Here is a 24,455-nt window from a genome sequence, read left to right as displayed (position 1 = left end):
CCCTTGATATAGGTATGTATACAACACTATTCTGTGTAATATGAACGTTTTTTGGTACTTTTTTTCATATTTTGGAAATTTCAAATCATTTTGCTGTAGAATCCTTTGAGGCTGACTTATACAACATTTATATCAACAAGAGGCCCATGGGCCTTAACGGTCATCTGACTAATATTATCATATGGCATAAAGGTCATTCACTTCAACAAACTAGGTAGCTCTTTATCCTAGTATGCTACAGGCCCAATATCAGTTCTCAAGGCCTCTTAGTTATTCACAAGAATTTGTTTGATGATATTAGCCTATTGGACCCCTGTGACCTTGAATGAAGGTCCTTTTGGGCCTTTTGGTTCTTAAGAAGAAGTCGTTTAAAGATTTTAGCCAATTTGACCCCTGTGGATTTGAATGAAGGTCAATTAAGGTCCTTCATTTGAACAAACTTGGTAGCCCTTCATCCAAGCATCCCGCTCCCTCAGGCTTAATATGAGCACTTGACCGAAAGTGGTTTAAAAGATTTTAGCCTATGACCCGTGTGACCTTGAATGAAGGTTAAGGTCCTTCAATTTAACAAACTTGGTAGCCCTTCATCCCAGCATGTCACAGACCCAATATCAGGCCTCCAGGCCTCTTAGTTATTCACAAGAAGTCGTTAAAAGATTTTAGCCTATTTGACCCATGTGACCTTGAATCAAAGTCAAAATCATTCATTTGAACAAACTTGATAGCCCTTCATCCCAGCAACCTACAGACCAAATATGAGTAACCTGGGCCTTCCGGTTATTGAGAAGAAGTTGTTTGAATGAACAGTTTACGCACGACATACGGCGCATGGCGCACAGCGCAGTAATCCGGTAACACAATTTTATAATTTTGTTTTTTGGCTACCACGTATATTCTACAGTAACCATGAAAACATCTACAATTCAGTTCCATTCTTCATAATAACTACAATCAACTTGTCTATATAAATGTCACAGTTCTGGATCGAATCGATCACTGGCAACCAGGTAGCTAATATAGCTCAACTGCTAAAGATTCCAGCTAATGTTTGGAGGGTCCTGGGTTCGAACCCCAATCTGACTGTGCTTTTTCCCCACTCTTCTAAATAAATGCCACCTAGGGGACAAAGCAGAAATTATCTTTATAGCCCAGTTTTCTCCATACATGGGTAAAATTGTGTTAAATATGCTGTTTTGGGACTCCAAAAAAACCCAGTCTTCATGATTAAGGCAGCAGGTGGTTTTAACATGAAGGTCAAATTAAGACGGTAGGTTACTGCTACCCTATAAAGCCCTGGTGTCCTTGCATGCAGCCACATCATGTCTACGCACAGTCGAGCCAAAACAATCATGGCTTCCTGATTCAATTACCTTCAATTCTATTTCCGACAGTTTTTTTTCTTCCGATCATTTCGGTACTAGGACACATACATCAACTCTGTTTATAATGTTAGGCATTCTAACAAAGGCTTCGCTAATAGTGTAGCAGAACAAAAATTGTCTGGAGCACTGTTCTGTATAGTAGACCAATAGAACCTTACATGGCTCTGTAAAGTGGACACGGATATCTCAACACGAGTAAAAGATTTGAGCTTGTCAACAGGCTTGCCATTAGTGTTGACAGTCAAAATTTTGAAATCAGGTTGAGATTAAAAGAATCTTTCACTCCCTTTAGGGTGAGACAGGAGAATCTCAACCTGCGGGGTAAGATTCTTAAGTTGTCAAACACGAGGCTTTGCCCAAAGAGAATGAATGATTCTTTTTCTCTCACCCCATGCCTCACTTTGTTTCCCTAATAAATCTCTTATGCAAGAGGGGCTGACGTAACCTCAATGAATCGTAGTCTTCCCCGTCTTTGTGATGTCATTTCACTGTTGTCGTGACATTATAATACTATTACCGCGACGTCATGATACTGTTGTCGTGACGGGGTCATACAAATGTTTAGCACGTTCAAAGATCTTGTGAAGCTTGTCTTTACCCTTAGGTGAGATAGAAAAATCTCACACATGTAAAACTGTGGATCCTTGTCTGGGGTAAGAGAATTCCCTGTCCACTTGACAAATCCATGTTTGATTGTTTTTCGTCCATGCTTAGCAGAAAAATAATTAAATTTCAGTTGCTTTCCAACTTTTTTATCACACATTATTACAGAAACATTGTTATGGATCAAAATTGATGATGTCATCAACAATGCATGCTGCTGTTACAAGTCACCTTGATGATGTCATGTAATTGTGTGAGGTAGAGCTGCCTTGTTACAAACCTGTGTAAAAGAGAGTTTTCTTTCATGCCTGACAGGTATATCCCGTGGTTGCTAGGGAAAAGATGACAAAAGACAGCTCACATAAGCTTAATTCACAATGACATCATCGACACATGCAGGATAATTGTCGAGGATGTTGTTTATTGTCGAAGCTATAAAAATAATTTTTAATCTAATTATTTTTAAATATAGGAGAAAAATAATCAAACATGGGTCTGTCACCCTCCTTCACCCTCAAGAAAGATTTTGGTCGCCAACCCTTCTTAAAGTGAATAGTCGGGCAAAGAAAACCAGTCTAAATGCGTTCATTGGCCTTCCAAAAGTTCTCACATATTAATACGACGGTCAAGTTCTGCTTAGTTTCCCAGTTCTGACCATTATAGTAAAGAAAAGTTGAAAGCATTGAAAGCGAGGCTGTGTGGAAATGTAACCACGGACATAGTGAGCCGGGAGGACATTTTAGAATTCCCATACTTTAAATTAATTTCTTCGTACGCAGACAGATTTTGACGAGAGATTTTATTTTTCCATTTCATAAGAAATTATACTGGATACATTTACACCATTTTTACCGACTTCAGCCATCCTTGCCCGACTGTTCGCTTTAAACGTTGGGTGGAGAGCCAAAATCTTTGACTCAGGTTGAGATATCCCTGTCCACTAATTGATTGATTAATTGTTAATTGTCTATTAATCTTTTCTCTAGCAACCACAGGATATCCCTGTGAAGTATGGGAGGAATAAACTTATTAAGTATTGGTATTTTAGAAACCTGACATGAAAGGTTTTGTCATACAATACTGTCATATTCTGATACCTTGTGAAATAAGTATGGTCGTTAAGTACCGGCATAAACTATAATACCTGTATAGATTACAAGTTAGCTTTTTAAATCTTGTTGCATTTATATATAGTGCCATTACTGGTCCATCATGCAGAACCTTCGTAAAGTTAATAGGGTTGCATGTACTTGCAGATGGAATCCAGGAAGGTCATACTGATTACAGGACACGAAGTGATAACTCTTAAATCCCATTGCTAAATTTAGTAACACCTTTATCCCAATCATCATGCAATATCAATGACACTTAGTAATTAGTATGGACGCACTAGCTTAAGCTTGTGATATACAGAAACGTGTCTCTATTGTTGAACAGGAATAGATAACTCTAATTATTCTGTAATATCAATGACAATTATAATTACAACTTTATCCCAATTATCACGCATTTACACTTGTATTCTTATATACATCATACTATGCATGTACTGGCATATCTCAGCTTCTTATAAAGCTGAAATACCATTGTATCTGATATTGGAGAAATTCTTTGTGTTTTCCATAAATCTTCCTCTTTAATTTCACAGTATTTTTCCTCCTTTATTGATCCTTCTCAGGAACAACTGTTGATCAGTCAGCCTTTTCACTCACATGTCTTTCATTATGATACATACCAGTACATGTATATAATAGGATAAAAAGATTTTTATGAATTATGAACCAGAATTTTTTTTTATCTGGCTTTACTAGCAGAAGCAGGTATTAATTTTTTAAGGCTCTGGGAATAATATACCAGCTTGACCAACCATGTTTCCTTATCTACGTGTAACAGATCGAGTGCATGATTTTACAGACATGTCAGTCTGTGACATCATTTTTTCCAATGCTTGTCATTTTGGATTAGTAAACCCCAAAATTTTACTAGTCCGACTTTTTAATCACTAGTCCAAATCAAATATACAGCCGTTTTGCTTAAGCACCTCAGTCATGATCAGTTTACGATTTTTGACCCAAATTACTTGATGTGTTTCTGAACACAAATTCTCACAAAATGATAAATCAGTACTGAAATAATAGGATACACTATGTACTCAAACTGTGTTTAAAGATACAATTGACCACTGCCCTGTAAATATAATTTATTTACAAATTTTAATCTGGTGGGGAGCCACTAGTCCAATTGGACTAGTTCATTACAATTTACACTAGTCCGGCTACAAAATAAGTAGTCATGGGCATCGGATTAGTGCTTAAAGGCGCAAACTGACACATACAAATAATCACCGTCTCTTGTCTCATTAAGGATCAAACTCAGAATCTCAGAATAGCTGTAGTATTAATTGTGTAATGCTAAACTGATCAAGCTAAAGGCAAATTTTCTCCAATGGTTTTTCCTGCGTTATTTGTGCCCCATTCCCTGAATGGCAAAGCCTAACTTTTCCCAATTTATTTCCCAAAATCAAAATAGATTGCAAATTATCCGAACAATTTTTGATGAACTGAGTATAGAAAAAAGCCCTAGCTGATCTTTAGTTGATAGACGATAGAACATTTACAGTCAGGGTCACATTGTCAATAACATCAAATATAAGTTATACAGCTTAAAATGGAAAAATGAGTATATAAATCACTTACTTCATTTTACATCCATGGAATAGTCCAGTGTTGACAAAAGAAGGGCATATCAGCGTTGTATTAACGCCATCGTAGCCCCCATATATAACTTCGTAGTTAAGCACTTCCGAGAAACCGACCACTCCAAATTTGGACGTACTATAGTCGGTGAGTTTATTTAGTCCGACCAAACCTGTTGAACTACCCACAGTAACGACATGTCCGTAGTTCCTCCTCATCATCGTAGGGAGGAAAGACTTGACAGTCTAAAACAGAAATGAAAATAATGTTAGCATCTATGTATATATATGTTATTGTCATCGGCAGAAAAAATTTGACACAGTCTGAAACAAAAGTAAAGATAACATGTTTGTTTCTTATTGCCAAGATTTTTAAAACTTATTGCCAAGATATTTTCAAAACACTTTAACTATACAGGAATCAAATTACTTATATTTTGTGGACTTAATTTCATTTTGCATTTTACATAAAATTTTGTTGTGAGTTGTTTTAACAATAAATATAGCTTCAGGCATTTGGTTACACAGTAAAATTACAAAATAAACAGAGAAATTTTTTGTGATCTGAAGCGACATTCCCACCTCGTGGAAATGTCCACATCTATAATAACTTGTCTAAAAAAAATGTCACTGGGGTCAAGCACATATTCCCCACCTTATTAGGCAGGATCAGATTACACAGGTTTTAATTACTAAATAGAGTTGTATACAAGTGTAACGGTTCTTGATTGGGTTGATTCAACTGTGTGTGATACAATGTAACGGTTCTTGATTGGGTTGATCAACTGTGTGTGATACAAGTGTAACGGTTCTTGATTGGGTTGATCAACTGTGTGTGAACCAAGTGTCACGGTTCTTCATTGGGTTGATCAACTGTGTGTGATACAAGTGTAACGGTTCTTGAGGTTGATCAACTGTGTTGAGTACAAGTTAACGGTTTTATTGGGTGTGATCAGTGTAACAATGTGATGTGTGTGATACAAGTGTAACGGTTCTTGATTGGGTTGATCAACTGTGTGTGATACAAGTGTAACGGTTCTTGATTGGGTTGATCAACTGTGTGTGATACAAGTGTAACGGTTCTTGATTGGGTTGATCAACTGTGTGTGATACAAGTGTAACGGTTCTTGATTGGGTTGATCAACTGTGTGTGATACAAGTGTAACGGTTCTTGATTGGGTTGATCAACTGTGTGTGATACAAGTGTAACGGTTCTTGATTGGGTTGATCAACTGTGTGTGATACATGTGTAACGGTTCTTGATTGGGTTGATCAACTGTGTGTGATACAAGTGTAACGGTTCTTGATTGGGTTGATCACTGGGTGTGATCAACTGTGTGTGATACAAGTGTGTGATACAGTGTAACGGTTCTTGATTGGGTTGATCAACTGTGTGTGATACAAGTGTAACGGTTCTTCATTGGGTTGATCAACTGTGTGTGATACAAGTGTAACGGTTCTTGATTGGGTTGATCAACTGTGTGATGATACAAGTGTAACGTTCTTGATTGGGTTGATCAACTGTGTGTGATACAAGTGTAACGGTTCTTCATTGGGTTGATCAACTGTGTGTGATACAAGTGTAACAGTTCTTGATTGGGTTGATCAACTGTGTGTGATACAAGTGTAACGGTTCTTGATTGGGTTGATCAACTGTGTGTGATACAAGTGTAACGGTTCTTGATTGGGTTGATCAACTGTGTGTGATACAAGTGTAACGGTTCTTGATTGGGTTGATCAACTGTGTGTGATACAAGTGTAACGGTTCTTTCATTGGGTTGATCAACTGTGTGTGATACAAGTGTAACGGTTCTTGATTGGGTTGATCAACTGTGTGTGATACAAGTGTGTTATGGTTCAAGTTGTGATTGGGTTGATCAACTGTGTGTGATACAAGTGTAACGGTTTTCTTGATTGGGTTGATCAACTGTGTGTGATACAAGTGTAACGGTTCTTGATTGGGTTGATCAACTGTGTGTGATACATGTGTAACGGTTCTTCTGGGTTGATCAACTGTGTGTGATACAAGTGTAATGGTTCTTGATTGGGTTGATCAACTGTGTGTGATACATGTGTAACGGTTCATTGATTGGGTTGATCAACTGTGTGTGATACAAGTGTAACGGTTCATTGATTGGGTTGATCAACTGTGTGTGATACATGTGTCACGGTTCATTGATTGGGTTGATCAACTGTGTGTGATACATGTGTCACGGTTCATTGATTGGGTTGATCAACTGTGTGTGATACAAGTGTAACGGTTCATTGATTGGGTTGATCAACTGTGTGTGATACAAGTGTAACGGTTCTTCATTGGGTTGATCAACTGTGTGTGATACAAGTGTAACGGTTCTTCATTGGGTTGATCAACTGTGTGTGATACAAGTGTAACGGTTCTTCATTGGGTTGATCAACTGTGTGTGATACAAGTGTAACGGTTCTTCATTGGGTTGATCAACTGTGTGTGATACAAGTGTAACGGTTCTTCATTGGGTTGATCAACTGTGTGTGATACAAGTGTAACGGTTCTTCATTGGGTTGATCAACTGTGTGTGATACAAGTGTAACGGTTCTTCATTGGGTTGATCAACTGTGTGTGATACAAGTGTAACGGTTCTTCATTGGGTTGATCAACTGTGTGTGATACAAGTGTAACCTTCATTGGGTATCAACTGTGACAGGTATAGCTCAATTTGTATACATAGAACACTCTGGCTAGTATAAAGTTTAAGTGTCCTGAGTTTGAATCCTGGTGTGGCTATGTATTTTTCTTCTACTACACAATCATACATATATGTATTTATCACATAATCCGCTTGCAAAATTTGATATCCAGTGATTTTGCCCATGTAAATTTTTGCGTATGTCACTAGAGTAATATGACCTGGAGCGATTTTCATTGGCTAGAAATTCATTGTGACATCAGACAGAAACAATAAAAAGACGTCAGGTAAAATGACTTGAACAAAATGGCGGCCTCTGTTGGATTTTTGGAATACATTTTGATGTGAAATTCTTTGTTATGTAGGTATTTGTAGTTGAAATAAAATTTTAGTTAAAAAGTATCTTAAATTTGTGTTAATTTCATATGAGATTTTATGAAACTCATATCAAATGAACACTCGTGTAAGATCCTATATATATATGCTGGAATAAGAATACACAAGGATCCGTACCAGACAAAGGTGGATTTAGACAGGTTATAACTTATACATTTTACCTCGTTTGCCTTATATATACATACAATTACCATTTTGTATACAATCTCAATAATTGCCCTTTTCTATGTTAACAGGCCCGAATTTTCCCATTAGACAAAGGCAGTGATAAGAAGATGATTTCCCAAGTGAAGAAATAAGACGATCCTACAACACAACCATTAGAATTAGGGTCATAATTACAGGAATCGGTCTGAAAAAAAAGACTATGATATCCTCTCGCTCGCCAAAATGATTCCGGTTCCCATGGCGACATCAGCATTGAAGTCTTGAACAACAACAAAATAACCTTGATCAGTATAGAACTTCAGTAGGGGGTTTAATAGAGTTTGTGTATAGATTTCGTTGAAATGACCATAGCGAATGGCCAAAACGACCTTAGCCTAATTGTCAGAAGTCAAATAACAATGTTAACATGCGTAGGAAGATATTAGAACAGAGTCAGTGTAATAACTGATGGAATCTGACCAAGCCATCAATACAATGATTACCTTTTATCCGTCCAAAAATACAACTGCTTTTTGTTACCATAGCAACAAGGCTTTGAAATAACTTTTCTCACCAATCCAAATTGTGATTACAGCATACATGTATTGTACGTGATCTTGTTGTTTTAACTGCCACTGTATTAATTTATCTTTACATTTTGATAATGACAAAAAAGACAATTAAGATCGAGGCTCAGAAGGCCAATACATATAATATCACAAAAACGCTTACAATTAGATATAGCAAAATTGACCCTACGATTTATTTAATTTTGAATTTCAACCATATAACACTGCTATCAATATAAGAGATCCCAGAGGGATCTTGGCGCCCATCAAAGAATGATCTATGTCTGACAAACGACAGAGGGATTTTTTCTCTGCTTTTCAATCTTTTACTACATATTACTACATATGAAATTTGAGAAAGATCCTTTGGGTACTTTCTGAGATATATAACAGTAACAAACTTCAATTGTCAAAATACAAGATGGCGGCCTGTCAGTCATCTTGTTCACTGATCGGTACCAAAATGCAATATGCATAACCATGCAGGGACCCAGGGGACCAAGTACATGAAATTTGAGAGAGCTTCCTTCTGTGCATTCTGAGAAATAGTAGTAATAAACTTTAACTATGAAAGTCCGAGATGGCTGCCTGGCAGCTATTTTGTTGACCTATTGGTCCCAAAATGAATATGCACTACTAGGGCCCTAGGGGAACCTACATAAGAAATTTGAGAAAGATCCCTTCAGTACTTTGAGAAATAGCTTTAACATGAATCATTAACGGACGGAAAGACAGAAGGACGGATAGACCACAGACGTAAAGTGATTTGAATAGCCCACCAACTGATGATGGTGGGCTAATGATATGACTAAGAATAGTATTCAATGCTTTCAGAGTAGAAGTTGTTTATATGGATGTCGCAATATTGACATTTTTAGCCCCACCCTTAAGGCCCCGAGGGGTCAGCCCATCATTTGTACAATTTTGAATCCCCACGGTACCCTATAAGGATTCTACCATTGCATTAAAAGTGCTATCCCATGCTCAGCTTCAGAGAAGAAGTCATTTATATGAAGAAAGTGATGGCCTGGCCAGAAACAGTGTCGGTGAGGTGCACGCTTTTATAAAGCAGTGCACTTTGGCACTACACCAGACATCTATCTGTATTATGTCCAAGTCTGGTGAAGGCTAAGGGCCAGAGTATCTCAGGCTATAGCTGAATGCTCTTCTGATTGTATTTGAGGTAACTTTGCAGTGATTGCTTCAGCACCATATATAATATGTATACTGTAATGTTGTATATATTACAATGGTATTCATATTTAAAGATGCTCCATCGCTGACAAATGGTATTTTTTCACTATCAAAAACAGGAGCAGACGAATTAGCATTTTTCTTCAGTTACAAAAGTTACTTACTTTACACCATTACCACCATTGAAAAGTTTAAGGTACTAATTTTACTTCAAGTTAAAAATATGAAAAATAATTAATTGCATCCCGAAAAAAATCCGTTGCACTATATCCTATATGGAATGAAGTAATGATTGTGCATGCACCAAAGGCGAAATAAATTATTTTATGTTATTTTTCTGTTAATTAGGCATATCTATACACGATTAAACACCCATTATTGTTCAAATGATGAATATCATTTGTGCTCTGTCGGCGGTGGAGCATCTTTAAGCATATTAACCAGTTTTTCTTTGATATTGCATTAGGCCAAAAAAATATTATGTCTGTTTAGGGTTACCCGACCAACACTAATTTTTTACCCCTGACCCTAATTTTTTTTCCCACTTCTTTGGGAATGGGGCCTGTGGCTTTGATTTTGGGAAAATGTGCGACAAAACAAGGATTTGGGGAAAATTATGAAATATGAATTAAAGCATAACAAATAAGATTTTTTATTTCAAGTGTAGTTTATGTACTTTTTTGAATCCAATTCATAAATATTTAAAGTCTTAACCAACTAAGTTCATGCAATATTTTTGGATAGTTTTCAAGAAATTTTGATTTTGGGAAATTTAAGGCTTGAATTGGGAAAAATTTAGAGGTTTTGCCTTGGGGAATGGGGCCGAATTTCGGCCCCAAATCATGTTGAAAAAAAGCCCTGGAACCCCTGACCCTAATTTTTTTTCCCACTTTTGTACGAAAAAAATTAAAAGTCTGGATTTCGATGTACTACTAGACTTTGGGTCCAGCCATTATTTTAGAGTGAAAGACACTACAAAAAAAGTCCTGCGTAAGCTAACTTCAGCTTGTTTGATTAAATGGGACCCACATGGGATGTTCAATATTTATTTGATATTTTATCAAAAGTTTTCGAATCATTATCACTCATCTTGACTTCGATTTCCTCCTGTCTGCATGATTTACAACAGCTTTTTTTAATTCTTCTAAATCATGAAAAAATAAGACAAATACTGATATTGGGACTTTCATAGTATTGAATGATCAATCATCAATTAATTTGTTTGTCATGTACATTTATATATACAATTACAATTAATCGATACCATGAAATTGTTACACACTTTTATATGTGACAGCATACAATTTGATACCTTCTTCAAGCTCTGTCAGGAAGTAATTGAATACAACATTCCAGGAAACGTTCCAAGAAAACAGAATTACACCAGAACTGAAGTGTAGGTGGACATTATACAGACAGAGGATGACCTTACTTTGTCGCCCGGAGCGTATCAATGTGCAGGTATTTGTATATATCTATTGTTTATTGGTATGCTTACAGCCCATCCTAGATTTCCAGGGATTGTGATCTCTACTCTTGTCATAGCCAGTTTGAAGGTTCCACATGCGACATGGCATGAGCAGGCTGTTTGGTTCTTTGATGTACATTAAAAGATTACATTACATTGTATGACTTTGAAGTTAAGTGTCGTTCTGTGTAAATCTGCAAAGTCTCTGCAGGCCTGTGATTGGTCAATGTTTTCAATCATTTTCTACATGGTACTAAATATACCGGCGTATGCGTGGGGACATGATTGAGGTGTTCAAAATGATTTCTGGATTATATGATAAAGACTGCTGTAACTGTATAAGCTTATGGTCAGATGTGGCCCCCAAACATATAGTGCTAAAGGAAATTCAAAAAAAACATTGAGGAAAAACTATTTTACTGTGCGAACTGTCAGAATTTGGAACTCTCTTCCAGAATCTGTTATATCATCACCTAATTAATATAACTATTTTAAAAATAATTTAGACAAATTCTGGGAAAACCAAGACCTACTCTATAATTATAGAGCAGAGTTATCATTATGAACTGTGTTAACAATAGGAACACCTTAAAAACTTAACTAACGAAACTTTATAGATTATTACCTGCAATGCTACATGTACATTATATATCATGTATGTATTTACTATTACATCGTCAATTAATGTGATTTTTAAACAAGAGATCCAAAAGGGAATTCTTGGTGCCCAACATAAAATGAAGCTTTTTCCTTACTTTCTATAGAGAACGCCAAACTGGACATACATGTAATTATCATTTTTGTTACTTGTTCAACCTACATACAAAATTTGAAAAATCATAAAATCTGGTAAAATTTTCCAAATAAACAATAAGAATATTACTCCAGATACTATTGACAGATCTATCCATAATCGGCTAAGGTTAAAAACATTTGTCAGCGACAGGCTATGATCTGGTAGACAGGTGTTCGTAATCAGGTATAACTAAATCATTGTTAATTAATCAATACAAATCATTGTTAATTAATCTATGTAGTACAATGTGTCCGTGATATGATCAGTGTCAAGAGTAGATAGATTGTATTGTTTGTCAAGGTGGAGCAGCTGTGGCCGAGTGGTTCAGATGTGACGTCTCAACATGTCACCACAAGCCCTTCACCTCTGTGTCGAGAGTTGGAATCCCAAGTGGGGCAATTGTCAAGAACTGATCACTGGTTGGTGGTTTTTCTCAAAGTACTGTCTACTCTGGTTTTTCTCCACCAACAAACCTAGCACATCCTTATATGACCCTCGCTGTTAATAGGACTTTAAATAATTCAAACCAAATCAGAAGTGCTGATCTATTGAATAATAAACTTTACAATTAGTCTTAGCGCTTACAGAGTGTTTTCTGGAGTCTACTCTTGCATCTATACCTCCTTGCCAATAATGTAAGACTTGATCTTTCATATGTAGATATGAAGCAGAAGGATAGAGATATTCTACACTCGGAATTGCAAAATGTTGTAAAACCCTTTTACTACATTTTGTGATTCTGAGGGTAGAATATCTCTATCCTTCATATCCACGTATGAAAGAGCATTTTTCTCTCATACCTCAACATTTTATTCCAATTTTATTACTATGATTTTCCGTCATTTTGAAATCAATTCTAAAAAAAAGCAACTGCACGTCAATTCTCCATCTGTGAAAATTGCATGATATTTTCAGCACAAATCTCATTATTGGTATATTCTAAAGTAAACTCATCCTAGTTTCTGAAAAACAATGTTAAAATTGTACCGAGAATATAGTAATTTTGTTGACGCTGTGATGTCATGAGGCTTTACTGCATGGATAGTCATGTAATACAGCTTAAGCCAACATGAGCGTTGTCCTAGACCAGCTAGTATTACCAGTGTACATGTTATACTGGAAAAACCTAAATTCTGTTCCCAAGCACTACCTAAAATTCCCAATCATTAACGAACTGATCAAATCCATGGAACAATTACTTACAGTCTTTGGATCACTTATAATTTTTTTCAAAACCCACCTTTGAAATATTTCCAATATATAACAGTAAATACATAAATATATTTACTGTGTATAATCTGGACATGCACCTTCCCAGTCCAAACCATTTAGATTGCAAACTTTCTGGACTGCCAGATTCCATCTACAATCTGTACATCAATAATCAAAACTGTTTGGATTGCAAATTTTCAAGAATATCAGCTATACGTGTTTCGATTACTGCAGGTTCACTGTAACACCTGCATATCTCAAACTTTTACATCGTTAGGAAATTTAAACAAGCTTACTTACCCAAAAATGAGCCATCAAATTAACGTTGATAGTTTTTTCGATCTGATGATCAGGAATATCAATTAGTTTTTTTCCACTGACAACTCCAGCATTATTTATTAAAATCGACACATCCCCAACTTGTTGTTTGACCTGTTTAGCTGTTTTGTAAACATCTTCTCGTTTTCTGTAAAAAATAGAGATAGAAATTATTTATTATATAGCATTTTCGACCCAATAAGCGTCCATGTCCCTATACGCGTCCCTCCCCATTTTGAGGCCTCATTTTAATTGCCCAGGCATCAGATCATATAACAAAACTATCAAAACTGCATGTACATGTTTGCAATAATTTGGTCTTATTAAGCCAGGGTTCGAAATTAACACTCGCACACTTGCGAAATGCGAGTTGGTTTTTGAAATGGCGAGTGGAAAAATATTGTACTTGCATTTTTTTGGCGAGCGGGTGCATCGTTCGTCATTCTAAATACATATACAGTTACTTTATATTCCAATCAGTATATCTATCATAAATTGTTTGCCAAATAATAGCTTAAATGAATCGTGAAACAAAAGCCAACTTTCCATAGAAATAATGCAACGTCTTGTCGACACTTTGAAATACTGTATACTTTCAAGCGTCTCAAAAACAGTGACATTGATAAGGTATGGAAAAGTTTAGAGGTGTTCCGTGAAAAAAATCTTCCAAATATTTTACATAGTTTGCTAAAATGGCTGAACATTGCAAAAGCGTGCACAAGATGAAAAAGGACTACTAATCCCACAGGGACCTGGCACGAAAAAAATTTAACCAATAGTATACATATATATATATTATTATAGTAACAAGGGTATGAACTCGGCAGTCGAGAAAAACAGACCTATTTTTTTAAAACCGTGATTATTTTAATAAATGGGTTCTATACAACATTGACGGATATCTTATCTTAAAAATAAATAATTTATCTTTCCATTGAGTGCTTGATGAACAAAATTGACCAAGTATTGGCGAAGTTATCGCTTGATGAATTGGGAAATTTGCTAAAAATATATGCTAGGTAGACATTTCCCTGTCCGGTCGAAATGTCGTCTCGGCTCTAATGAGTACCTCAAAAACCAAGCCAAAATCACAAAATCTACGCTTTTGGTGGTAAACAGTACCACAATCTCCTTTGGAGGTGTCATGACCCGTACTTTATAGAAACTCCATTTAGACATCGTGTAGCTCACTTACTTTAACCGTCACCGCCATGTTTATTTTTCTCTCGGAACGCTTCTCGACTTTACATATCGTGACTACATTATGCAAATTATATAATGTTGTGCTTGTGTGTAAATTCGAGAACCAGGTAACTCAGTCAGTAGAGCACCCGGTTAGTGTTTGGAGAGTCCCGGGTTCAAATCCCTGTGTGGCCGCTACATTTTCTCCTCTCCTGTTACAGAATTGGCCGACCAACTAAATGGGTCTCGTATGTCTTCGAGAGCGGAGACTTCAAGAAAGGAGAGAGAAGTGTAGCGGGATTGGACTGGGTTGATCATTGCGGTGACCAGATAGCTCAGTCGGTAAAGCACCCGGCTTGTGTTTGGAGAGTCCGGGGTTCGAATCATTTTCTCCTCTCACAACTCACAGTATCTTTACATATATTCATATATAAAATGCTTTTTAAATAATTTCAAACAGTCATTGCATTAATTGCTTTTGTTTCATTTTATATTGAATTTAATTAATATTAGATTAATAACACATACAGTGTATAATGCATTAATAAACTAATTAGGAATATAACAATACTAGTGTACCAGACTATGGGATGGTGACCCTGGCTACAGGTCAGTTTGTTCTACATTGTGGCAATGTTATACTGACATTTTGCCTTTAGCCTTTAGTTGACATTAGAACCTCTCCCAATCGACCCTGTACAAAATGTATACTGAAGCAACAAGTCGTGATAAACACAGATTATTGTACTCACCCAACATCGCAGGTGAAACAGTAACACTTTGCACCAGCTTGACGAACTAATTCTGCTGTCTCTAAATTTGTCTTTTCTTCAATATCCCAAAGCACTAGAACAGCTCCTAGTTTTGCGAATTCCTCTGCTAATTGTCTGCCTATTCCTGAACCGCTACCAGTTATTAGCACTATTTCATTTTTTACACATTTCCTTGGCGGCGAAATGAAAAACCTCCATATACTAACACACAACGCCACTACAACGTGTTTCATACATGTCATTAAGTCTTTTAAAATACTCATGAAGGTTTCAGATTCAAAACTGTCGTCTGCTGTCGAATCCATTCTCGCTGCCTTTCTCTCCATCGTCGTGACTGAAACTGTCAGGTCAGAGCACCTGTCATGCTGAAGCTGCTAAGTCAACGTGACCTATCACCTTTAACCCTAAAATCACCGGCTCGCTTACAACATTAAAAATAAAGCAAAATATTCGCGATTCTCACCTTTTAACTAAACAACGCATAACTAACCACATTTTTAATTTTTTGAAACTGAATTTTAGATGTTAGATTTAATCCTAAAGTATTGGTTTTCTTTCACCGGAAGTACATAAATATAATGTGTTAAGCGGCCTTTTCAATAGGCCATCATGGCGGAAACGTATGTGTTATATACATTATGTATTTTAAATCCGCTATCATCAGTGTTAATCGATGTAATATATTTCATTTGAGTATCCCCCACAATACTCAAACATTAAAGCTACATAAGCAGCCATTAATTTATATATTTAGTGACACGAATGTTGTTAAATCGACATAAAATGATACGTCTTGTAAACATGGCGATGTCGTTTAACGAATTAGTTTACAAAACTATTTGTAAGCAACTTGTGGTAAAATCGCTTCCAATTTTTGTGGACTATCTGTAATTGGAAGTAACTTTCTTACGTGTAGTATGCTGTCTCAAGCGTAGCTCTTAATAAATACACCTTTTCCCACACTCAAATCAATTCAGTGAATGTGTACATGTCTATTGAAACTTTTAACTCGGAACTTTGAAGTCGTTACTTTGATTTGACATACAACAGTAGTTATTTACATCAACGATATCGGACTAATAAGACAAAAACACCAGTAATAAGTGCATCGAGCTCGGCTATTTTGAATTTTTTAATTGATATATTTGAGACGAAGTGTCTTCAATTTCGAAGACAAAACATTTTTAAATTGTATACTTTGGCTGAAAACTGCATCAAAAGGAAGCCTGTCTTGGCTTGTAAAGATGCCTCTTGAATGTCATGGCTCGTAGTAGATATGGTTGTCCCTTAGTGGATAACTTCTCTACTTATAGATACTTCTTCCGGTGTGACGTATATATACATTAGCATCCTAAATTTGTTAAACCTAATATTGATAGTTCTTCTCATATTTTTTTTTTTTTTTTTTTTTTTTGATAAAATATATAGACACTATGCCTCACTTGTAGCTAAAATATATTGGTACCTTAGATGCACTTGATCGAACTTGTCCTTTCGTTACTTATATGAGAAAAAAGTAAACGAAAAAAATATTTACATAATTTCGATAAGGGGATATTGAACTGTTAATTGTCTCTTGGTCAATATTTAGCACATATGATCCTGTACATAATGTAATGATGGTTAGAATTAATTGGGATGGTCCTTCCAATAATTTATTAGACAGATATTGAGTCTTTCCAATGATTGTTTAGGGGATATTGAACCGTTAAATGTCTCTCTTGGTCCATATTAACCACATTTTGATCCTGTACATATTAAAATGATGGTGTGATGAATTTATTGGGATGGTCTTTCCAATGATTGTTTAGGCGGCTTTTGAAACTATTGGTCGTTGGCGCCGATACAACTGATTCTGGTAGTGAGTTCCATTGTGTAATGACTCTGTTACTGAACACATTTTTGCTGGTATTAAGTCTAACTTGTCTCTTGTATAGTTTTTTTGAGTGTCCTCTGGTAGATCCATATCGTGCGAAGGAAAACATTCTTTGATGGTCTACAATATCTATATTGTTGATGATTTTGAACACCTCCACCATGTCTAATCTAATCCTCCTGTACTCTAGAGTATGTGGATGTTTGCTAAATCTATTTGATTTGTACGTGTATGTAAGAGAGCAACGTACTTTAGTAAACATTAATACTTAATTTTCACCTACAATTGTTATTTCAGAAAAAAGAAGGTTCCGCAGGTTCCAGAAACCCTCTTGAAAAAGAGGAAGAGGAACGAAGAAGTTCGTGCCAAGAGGGCCAAGGCTGCCATCCTCAGCAAAAAAGTATGAAACTGTTTTGACAAATTCCTAAAGCTTTTCTGTAGCATTATTTGTATTAAGTACTGTACTCTGAAGAGGCAGAGTTGAAAAGCGCAGACGTTATGAAAACAACTGATATCCAAATTACTTGTATAATATTGTTTTGTTTGTTACAAGTATAATATAAGTCATTATCATGTGCAAATCTTCATTCATTAACACTTATAGCATTAGATGTGTAATCTTCGCATGTATCTTAGGCTACAACTTCGCTAGCCAAGGGTACAGTAGTCTACAATACTGAACCCTTTGCAGATGTCGCGTCAAAACTGAAGTTTCCATACAGTAACACCTGCTGGATCACAGCAATTGCACCCCTTCCATTTATATAATAAGAAACCAATGAGAAAGCTCGTATCATTGTTGTATGGATTGATTAATAGCAGCGCCCTTTGAAATTAGAGCTGGAACGGTTAGCAAAAACGCCAACCAGATCACCGTCTTTGATTTACTGAACCGTAACCAGATATCCGACTACAGCACGTCAAATCGTAAATTCTGCAGTACCCATTGATAACTTGATAAGCCTACCGTCGTATGGCGCAGTGCATCTTATACACCACACTGGAACAAGATACATAGCTAGTAATCAATTAAATTTGATAAAAGTTGCAATTCCATTACAAGATACTGTAGGAACTTACAGAAAAACATCAACAAACTTGACAAATATTCAGGCGAAGACTGGTATAATGTTGTCAACGTAGAACTACTGTGCATCCTATTTGTGCATTACGATACTTCCAGGAGATCTTACTGCAACAAAGACAATAACTACACTATGTACACTTCAAGATTTAATCAAAATCTAGAAGAAAACAAAAAACTTTGAGAAACAGTTCACATTCACAAATATAAACAAGAACAAATGTAATGTTAAAACTAATTCAAAAATTCAAATGTATCAAACATTGTTACTAAGGAAAATACAGAATAACAAAGTAAAATAAATACCTGTACAAAATAATCTGGTTGCATATTGTGCATTCCGTTTTTGTCTTTTCGTCACAAACTGAGAAATATTTCCAAACATCCAATTTTGTAGGTTCGGCTGCCATGGCTGTGATGCAGAACTCGAGTAAATTAACTATATTTTTAACCTTGAACATATTTTACTCTGCCGTGGGAAAATATAAAGATGACACATGACAAGATACAAGTTGTGATACAGTGTTTTAATTTTCGAAATTGACATATCAACTCAGTAGTACAATGTTGTTTTATTATCATAGTTACTTCAAGTACAGATCTTGCTCATTCACACGCTTAACAAAGTGCATATTACCGTGTGTACAACAAGCGCTTGTGTGATGACCTAGATTACGATCAATCTAGATGTATGAAAAGTTGAAAACATACATTATTGTTATGTAATACAAACAGACAAACATGCTCATCATTGCTGCATATATAAAATATGTATATATATATCGATAAGATAAGAAACCAGTAAATATTTATACTGTAAGTGTACATGTCATATGTACTCGTGTATCAATCAAAAGGAAGCATGGGCACATAATCTTGAGAAGGGATTTCACCGACACTGATGGCGGTGATCGGATAGTGCAAAAGCTAACCGCAAGAGAGTTACCAACCGAACCGTGATCCGGTTACTCGTTCTAGCACTACTTGAAATGCATATGTTGTTTGCAACAGATTCACAATACCAGAGCCAAAAAAAAAATAGTTTGTCAGCTTGGACACCGGTTTTTGTGTTTTAGACTTCAGTGTCCACCAATCTGGTCAGGAGATCGCAGTTTACCTTTGCATAATTTGTGTAATGTTGAGAAACGAAAATCATGCACATATTTACTATCTCATTATATTTGAAGAGCAACATATCCACGTATTTCATTTAGCTGGTGTAAAACATTTGATAATTGACTAAATAGTAAATATGACTCTGCTATTAGCTGTTGTTGACAATATACAAATGTAGGTCACTACTATCACTTTGATTCAGTTTTGTTGACATATAAAAATTGCGTTTTCATTGGTCTCCTGAACCTAGCCGCATCTAATTAGAATTTGGAAAGGGAAAACTTAAATTTTGACACAACATGTGCCAAGGGTTGCAGGTAGAGTATCAGACTGAATACCCTTGGTTAGCGAAGTTGCCTAGGCAAGATATTAAAATTAAATTGTCTAATTACTTTGTTTTGGTTTATAGAAAGCTGCTGTAAAGAAACAATCCATCTTCAAGAGGGCCGAAAAATACATCAAAGAATACAGGGCTATGGAGAAAGATACCATCCGTCTCCATAGAGAAGCAAGGAAACACAACAACTTCTATGTACCTGACGAACCCAAACTCGCATTTGTTATGAGAATCAGAGGGTAGGACTTATTCTTTTAAATAATCTAAAGCATTTGTATATATCAACTTTGTTTTTAGTATCTCAGAAGAGATCTATGAAATGATAAAACCTCGTTGATGCCTAAACTCCTGTTTAGGGTTACCCAATGTAACCCTAAACAGACATTTGTTTTTTTGGCCTAATTAAGTTACTGTAAAACTGAATCATAATTGAAAAGGAATAAAGTCCATTTCCTTAGAATAATTATCTTCTGAATGTAGTAGGTGTAAACACTGCTTATTGATATCATTTCACAGTATCAACGGTGTCCATCCAAGACCCAGGAAGGTTATGCAGCTGTTCCGTCTGAGACAGATCAACAACGGTGTATTCATTCGTCTGAACAAGGCCACTATCAACATGCTCAGAATCGCCGAGCCTTTCATTACATGGGGGTGCGTATTCCAAAACTCAGCCTCCATGTTTGATGTCTAGCAATACCACTACCACAGATTTTGCAAATACTGGAATTTCAATGATTGTAAAATAAGTCAGAATTGATTGATATTGGCAATTCAATGATTGTGAAATGAGTTTGGATTAATTAATATTGGCAAACAGATTTTTGAAGAAATTTTATCGATGAGCTAATTGACAGTAATTGAAGGTTTCAAAGTTTCTCTTCTATTCAAGAATTTAAATTTATATGATAAGATTAAAATTGGAAGGACATTTTTCGGGTATGTTTTGGGGGGATGAGCCTTGCTAAAAGTTAAAATAATTTTGTGGGATTCAATATCAGCTCCAGAAAACATAAGAAATATGCCTGAATGTAATTTGTTTATGGCAAAATAATTAAGACCAAAAGTTGTTTAGGTAGAATTTACTTGTGAAAGTTACTAACATTGAAACTAAATCAATATTTTGTTCATCTGAATGATTAGAAACTTTGCACATGTTTTCTGAGTAAAACTGATGCCTTAATTTCGTTATGATAGATGAACTAAAGTATTGATTATTTTCAAAAATTATCTCTACACTAAATTTGATTTGATTTATTGGTTTTCCAACAATCGATTTTAAGTGGTCCATGAACAAACGTGAAATACAAGCAAAAAAAGAAACAGCCTACTGAAAATGTTTTAAATAAGATGAAGAGCTTTGATTCCCTCTTCAATTTCAATCCAATTAGGTCAAAAACAAATTGATAGTAGAAAGTCAATAATTAAGTGGAGAATAAAATACTTTTATGTGCAACAAATTTGTAAGATTGTGTCATCAAAGTTACTTTATTATTACAAAAATCGTACCCAATGATTTAGTATGTATCAAATTTTATTCACCATATATACATCTATAGCATTGAAGTAAGGGTCGTCAAGATAAAAGTTTTTGTTCATCAAAATGATTTTTACCAAATGTCTTCTTACCAAACTGATGACAAATATTTTAATGATAGATGAACAAGAATATTTATCTTCACAAAACTTCCTTTAAATAAGATTAATTGATGACTTATTCTATGTTTCATATGAAATTACATCAATTTAGGATGCATTATCTTTCTGAACTAACGCGAACAAAAGATTCTGATTGATGTTTAAGTGGGCACAGGATGTTTTCAAAATTCATTTATCCAACAAAGTCATATAATAATTGTTATTCATGATTGTGTCACTGAATCATAACATTATTTTGCTACAGGTAGACAGAAAAAAGAATATGCACAAGCTTGAAAATTTTCCATTCAAACTTTTAGCAGAGGGGTTTTTACCCCTTGTAGTTTTAAATAAGAGCGAGGTAACAGTAGATATGTGGTTTTGTTTAGATACCCCAACCTGAAGAGTGTGAAGGAGCTGGTTTACAAACGTGGTTACGCCAAGGTTGATGGAAGGAGAGTACCACTCACAGACAACTCTATCATTGAGGAAAAGTTAGGTAAGTGGAATTGGGCTACTGGGGCTGGAGATGGAAGGGAGTGAGACCACCATTAAAAAGTTGTTTGTTTCCTCTTCCTAAATAACTTCCATGAAATGATCTTCACGTAATGAAGATTGTCATTTGGCCTAAAATTAAAATGTCGGTTTAGGGTTACATCATCCTAGATACGATATTCCAGGGGTTCCAATCACTTACGATCTCTACACCCCTGGACTATCTCATAGTGAAATTGAAGGCAGCTCAGCGGAAAACATTTCACCAATCACAGGCTAGCAAAGATTTCCTTTGAAGACTACAGAGAGAGAGCGACACCTTACATCAAAGCCACACAGTCAACCACAGTGTACCATTATACAGCTCTTTTGATGTACATCAAATGACTAAATTACCTGTTCTGTTCTGTTGCCTCCAGTTTTGCTTTGAGATGGTCCAGGGGTGTAGAGATCGTAAGTGATCGGAACCCCTGGATATGGGTTACTTCAGCATAAAGATAGGGTCGGTAGGTCGCGAGGATTTTTTTAAAAAAAATTTTAGTGTCTTTCACTCTAAAATAATGTGTCCAGAACCGGAGTATGAAATCGAAATTCCGGCTTTGAATTTTTTCAGAGAAAAGTGGGGGTGGGTGGGAATTAGAGTCGGTCGGGTAACCCTAAACCTAAACAGACATTAATTTTTTTGGCCTTATCGATCCCAAAGCTGTAAATGAAGAAGCTGAGTACTGAAGATACATTGGCTAATGTTTCTTTCATTTTTGCTAGAAAGAATAAAGTTCAAACACAAACTTATTTCTCAACACTAAAAGGTAATATAAAGCAAATTGTTATTTACATTTAACAAAATTATTAGTGATTTATGATCGGTTAATACTGTTAAAACCTGACTAGAGACCATGTGAAGGACAAAAAAATGTTCTTTATACACAAAGTAAATTGTGTAAAAATTGGCCACCTGGGTGCTATGTTAGTAGGTTGTATTTATATGGACATTGTTGCTAAGATAGGTTTTACTGTAGCTTGTTTTACAATCAATGTTAACTAAATTGAGCTTGCATCCGGGTCACCAAAAGTTTATCTGTATAAATTGTATAACTTGTTTTGCAGTCGGTGTCAAATTAGAGTTGATATTTTTGACTTTTTAAGGTAAATACGGTATCATCTGTATGGAGGACTTGATCCACGAGATCTACACAGTCGGACCCAACTTCAAGCCCGCCACCAACTTCCTGTGGCACTTCAAGATGAACACGCCCAACGGTGGCTGGAAGAGGAAGTACAACCACTACAATGACGGTGGTGACTTCGGCTGTCGTGACACACAAATTAACCCCCTCCTCAGGAGGATGATCTAGGAAGTGTACGGACTCGTCTCGTCTTGGTGGCGGAAACTTTAACTTAATAAAGTCACTGATGATGGGAAATCAGAGCTCTTGAGTGTTTTGTTCTGTTCCAAAAATGTATACAGATGAAGCTTGTTACCGTTTTCACCATAAGAAGCGCCAAGGGCAATTAAAGATTATAAGAAAGGGGGTTGCTTATTGGGAAACCATTATTATGTTGTGAGTTACTCAAAAGTTTATGGAATATGAGATTCAATACCAGTTTTAAAAGCATCACATTTTTAAAACATTATTAAATCTGTGTGATATGGGTGGGCATTTATATAACTTTTACTTTTTTCCAGAAGAGGGGAAAATGGCAATAAAATTGTAGAAGGTTGAAGATCAAACTGTACAAAGCAAATTTGCGTAATATTCTGGTTTTAACTTTGTTGAGAGCGCACAATACTAAAACAGATAAGTTGATATTTTTGTTAGTAAAACTATTACTTTGTTATAAAAACTACAAGGATTGTAAAGAGTCTAGGACCAGTAACTTTTAGGGTCAGCCAGTCCTTAGAACCAGCTGGGGAAAATCCTTAAGGGAGAAGACTGGAAATGATTGATCTAAAAAATACTGTTAGATGAATTTCAACTATACACATCCCTGTATTTATGTATAGAAAATTGGAGATTACACCGGACTACAAATTATACAATCTTTTAAGTGCAACAAGTTAATCAGTTTTAAATGTTTTAAAAATTAAAGCCATTTATAGTCCAAGTTGGAATTTGATTGAAGGATTTCTTATGAAAGTTAATTTGGTTTTTACACAAAATCTGCTGCTACACTGTCTCATGTTAGTACATTACCAATTTTACACCATTTCTGTTTGATCTTTTCAAATTAATTGCAATTCTGAAGATATGGGAGATGTTAATTTTTAAAAAGCAAACCATTTGAAAAAAAATTGTTTAATTACTTGGTAAATGTAAGGGGAGGTAACTCAAGAACTGATTTTGTTTCAATTCGAGGAAAGTTCATACAGTCATTGAATTTTGTATTAAATTCGCCATGGGTGTTGGAAGAGTCTATAAAAATATTTTAAAAATAGTAAACGTTCAGACTTTTGGGGAGATATATAGCTTCAGATATATTATAAACGTGTATAATTATAGACCATGTTTC

General features: G+C 35.6%; 2 protein-coding genes and 1 long non-coding RNA gene across 3 annotated transcripts in view; 2 read left to right on the top strand and 1 right to left on the bottom strand.

Annotated features, from left to right (window-relative positions):
- The window catches only part of LOC138309743 (epidermal retinol dehydrogenase 2-like), a 31,946-nt gene extending 16,148 nt beyond the window's left edge, over nucleotides 1-15,798 (bottom strand). Inside the window, exons 1-3 of the mRNA XM_069250963.1 lie at nucleotides 15,378-15,798; nucleotides 13,426-13,591; nucleotides 4,682-4,926 (exon numbers count right to left, since the gene is read on the bottom strand). Coding sequence (XP_069107064.1) covers nucleotides 4,682-4,926; nucleotides 13,426-13,591; nucleotides 15,378-15,724 — 758 coding nt within the window. The 5' untranslated portion in view covers nucleotides 15,725-15,798. The remainder of the gene's footprint in view (nucleotides 1-4,681; nucleotides 4,927-13,425; nucleotides 13,592-15,377) is intronic.
- On the top strand, nucleotides 7,980-11,106 carry LOC138309746 (uncharacterized). The gene is made up of 2 exons (XR_011206316.1): nucleotides 7,980-9,638; nucleotides 11,006-11,106. It is a non-coding gene; the product is annotated as an uncharacterized lncRNA (long non-coding RNA).
- Nucleotides 15,799-15,886: 88 nt separating the features above from the next.
- Nucleotides 15,887-23,368, top strand: LOC138309744 (large ribosomal subunit protein uL30-like). The gene is made up of 6 exons (XM_069250964.1): nucleotides 15,887-16,018; nucleotides 17,572-17,674; nucleotides 19,884-20,050; nucleotides 20,328-20,465; nucleotides 21,839-21,948; nucleotides 23,091-23,368. Exons 1-6 carry the CDS (start codon nucleotides 16,008-16,010, stop codon nucleotides 23,297-23,299), a joined length of 738 nt encoding a protein of 245 aa, XP_069107065.1. The 5' UTR covers nucleotides 15,887-16,007; the 3' UTR covers nucleotides 23,300-23,368.
- The last annotated feature ends 1,087 nt before the right edge of the window (nucleotides 23,369-24,455 follow it).

This window comes from Argopecten irradians, chromosome 15 (genome assembly GCF_041381155.1).
Source record: "Argopecten irradians isolate NY chromosome 15, Ai_NY, whole genome shotgun sequence".
NCBI lineage: Eukaryota > Metazoa > Mollusca > Bivalvia > Pectinida > Pectinidae > Argopecten > Argopecten irradians.
This window is presented reverse-complemented; position numbering and strand designations above follow the sequence as displayed.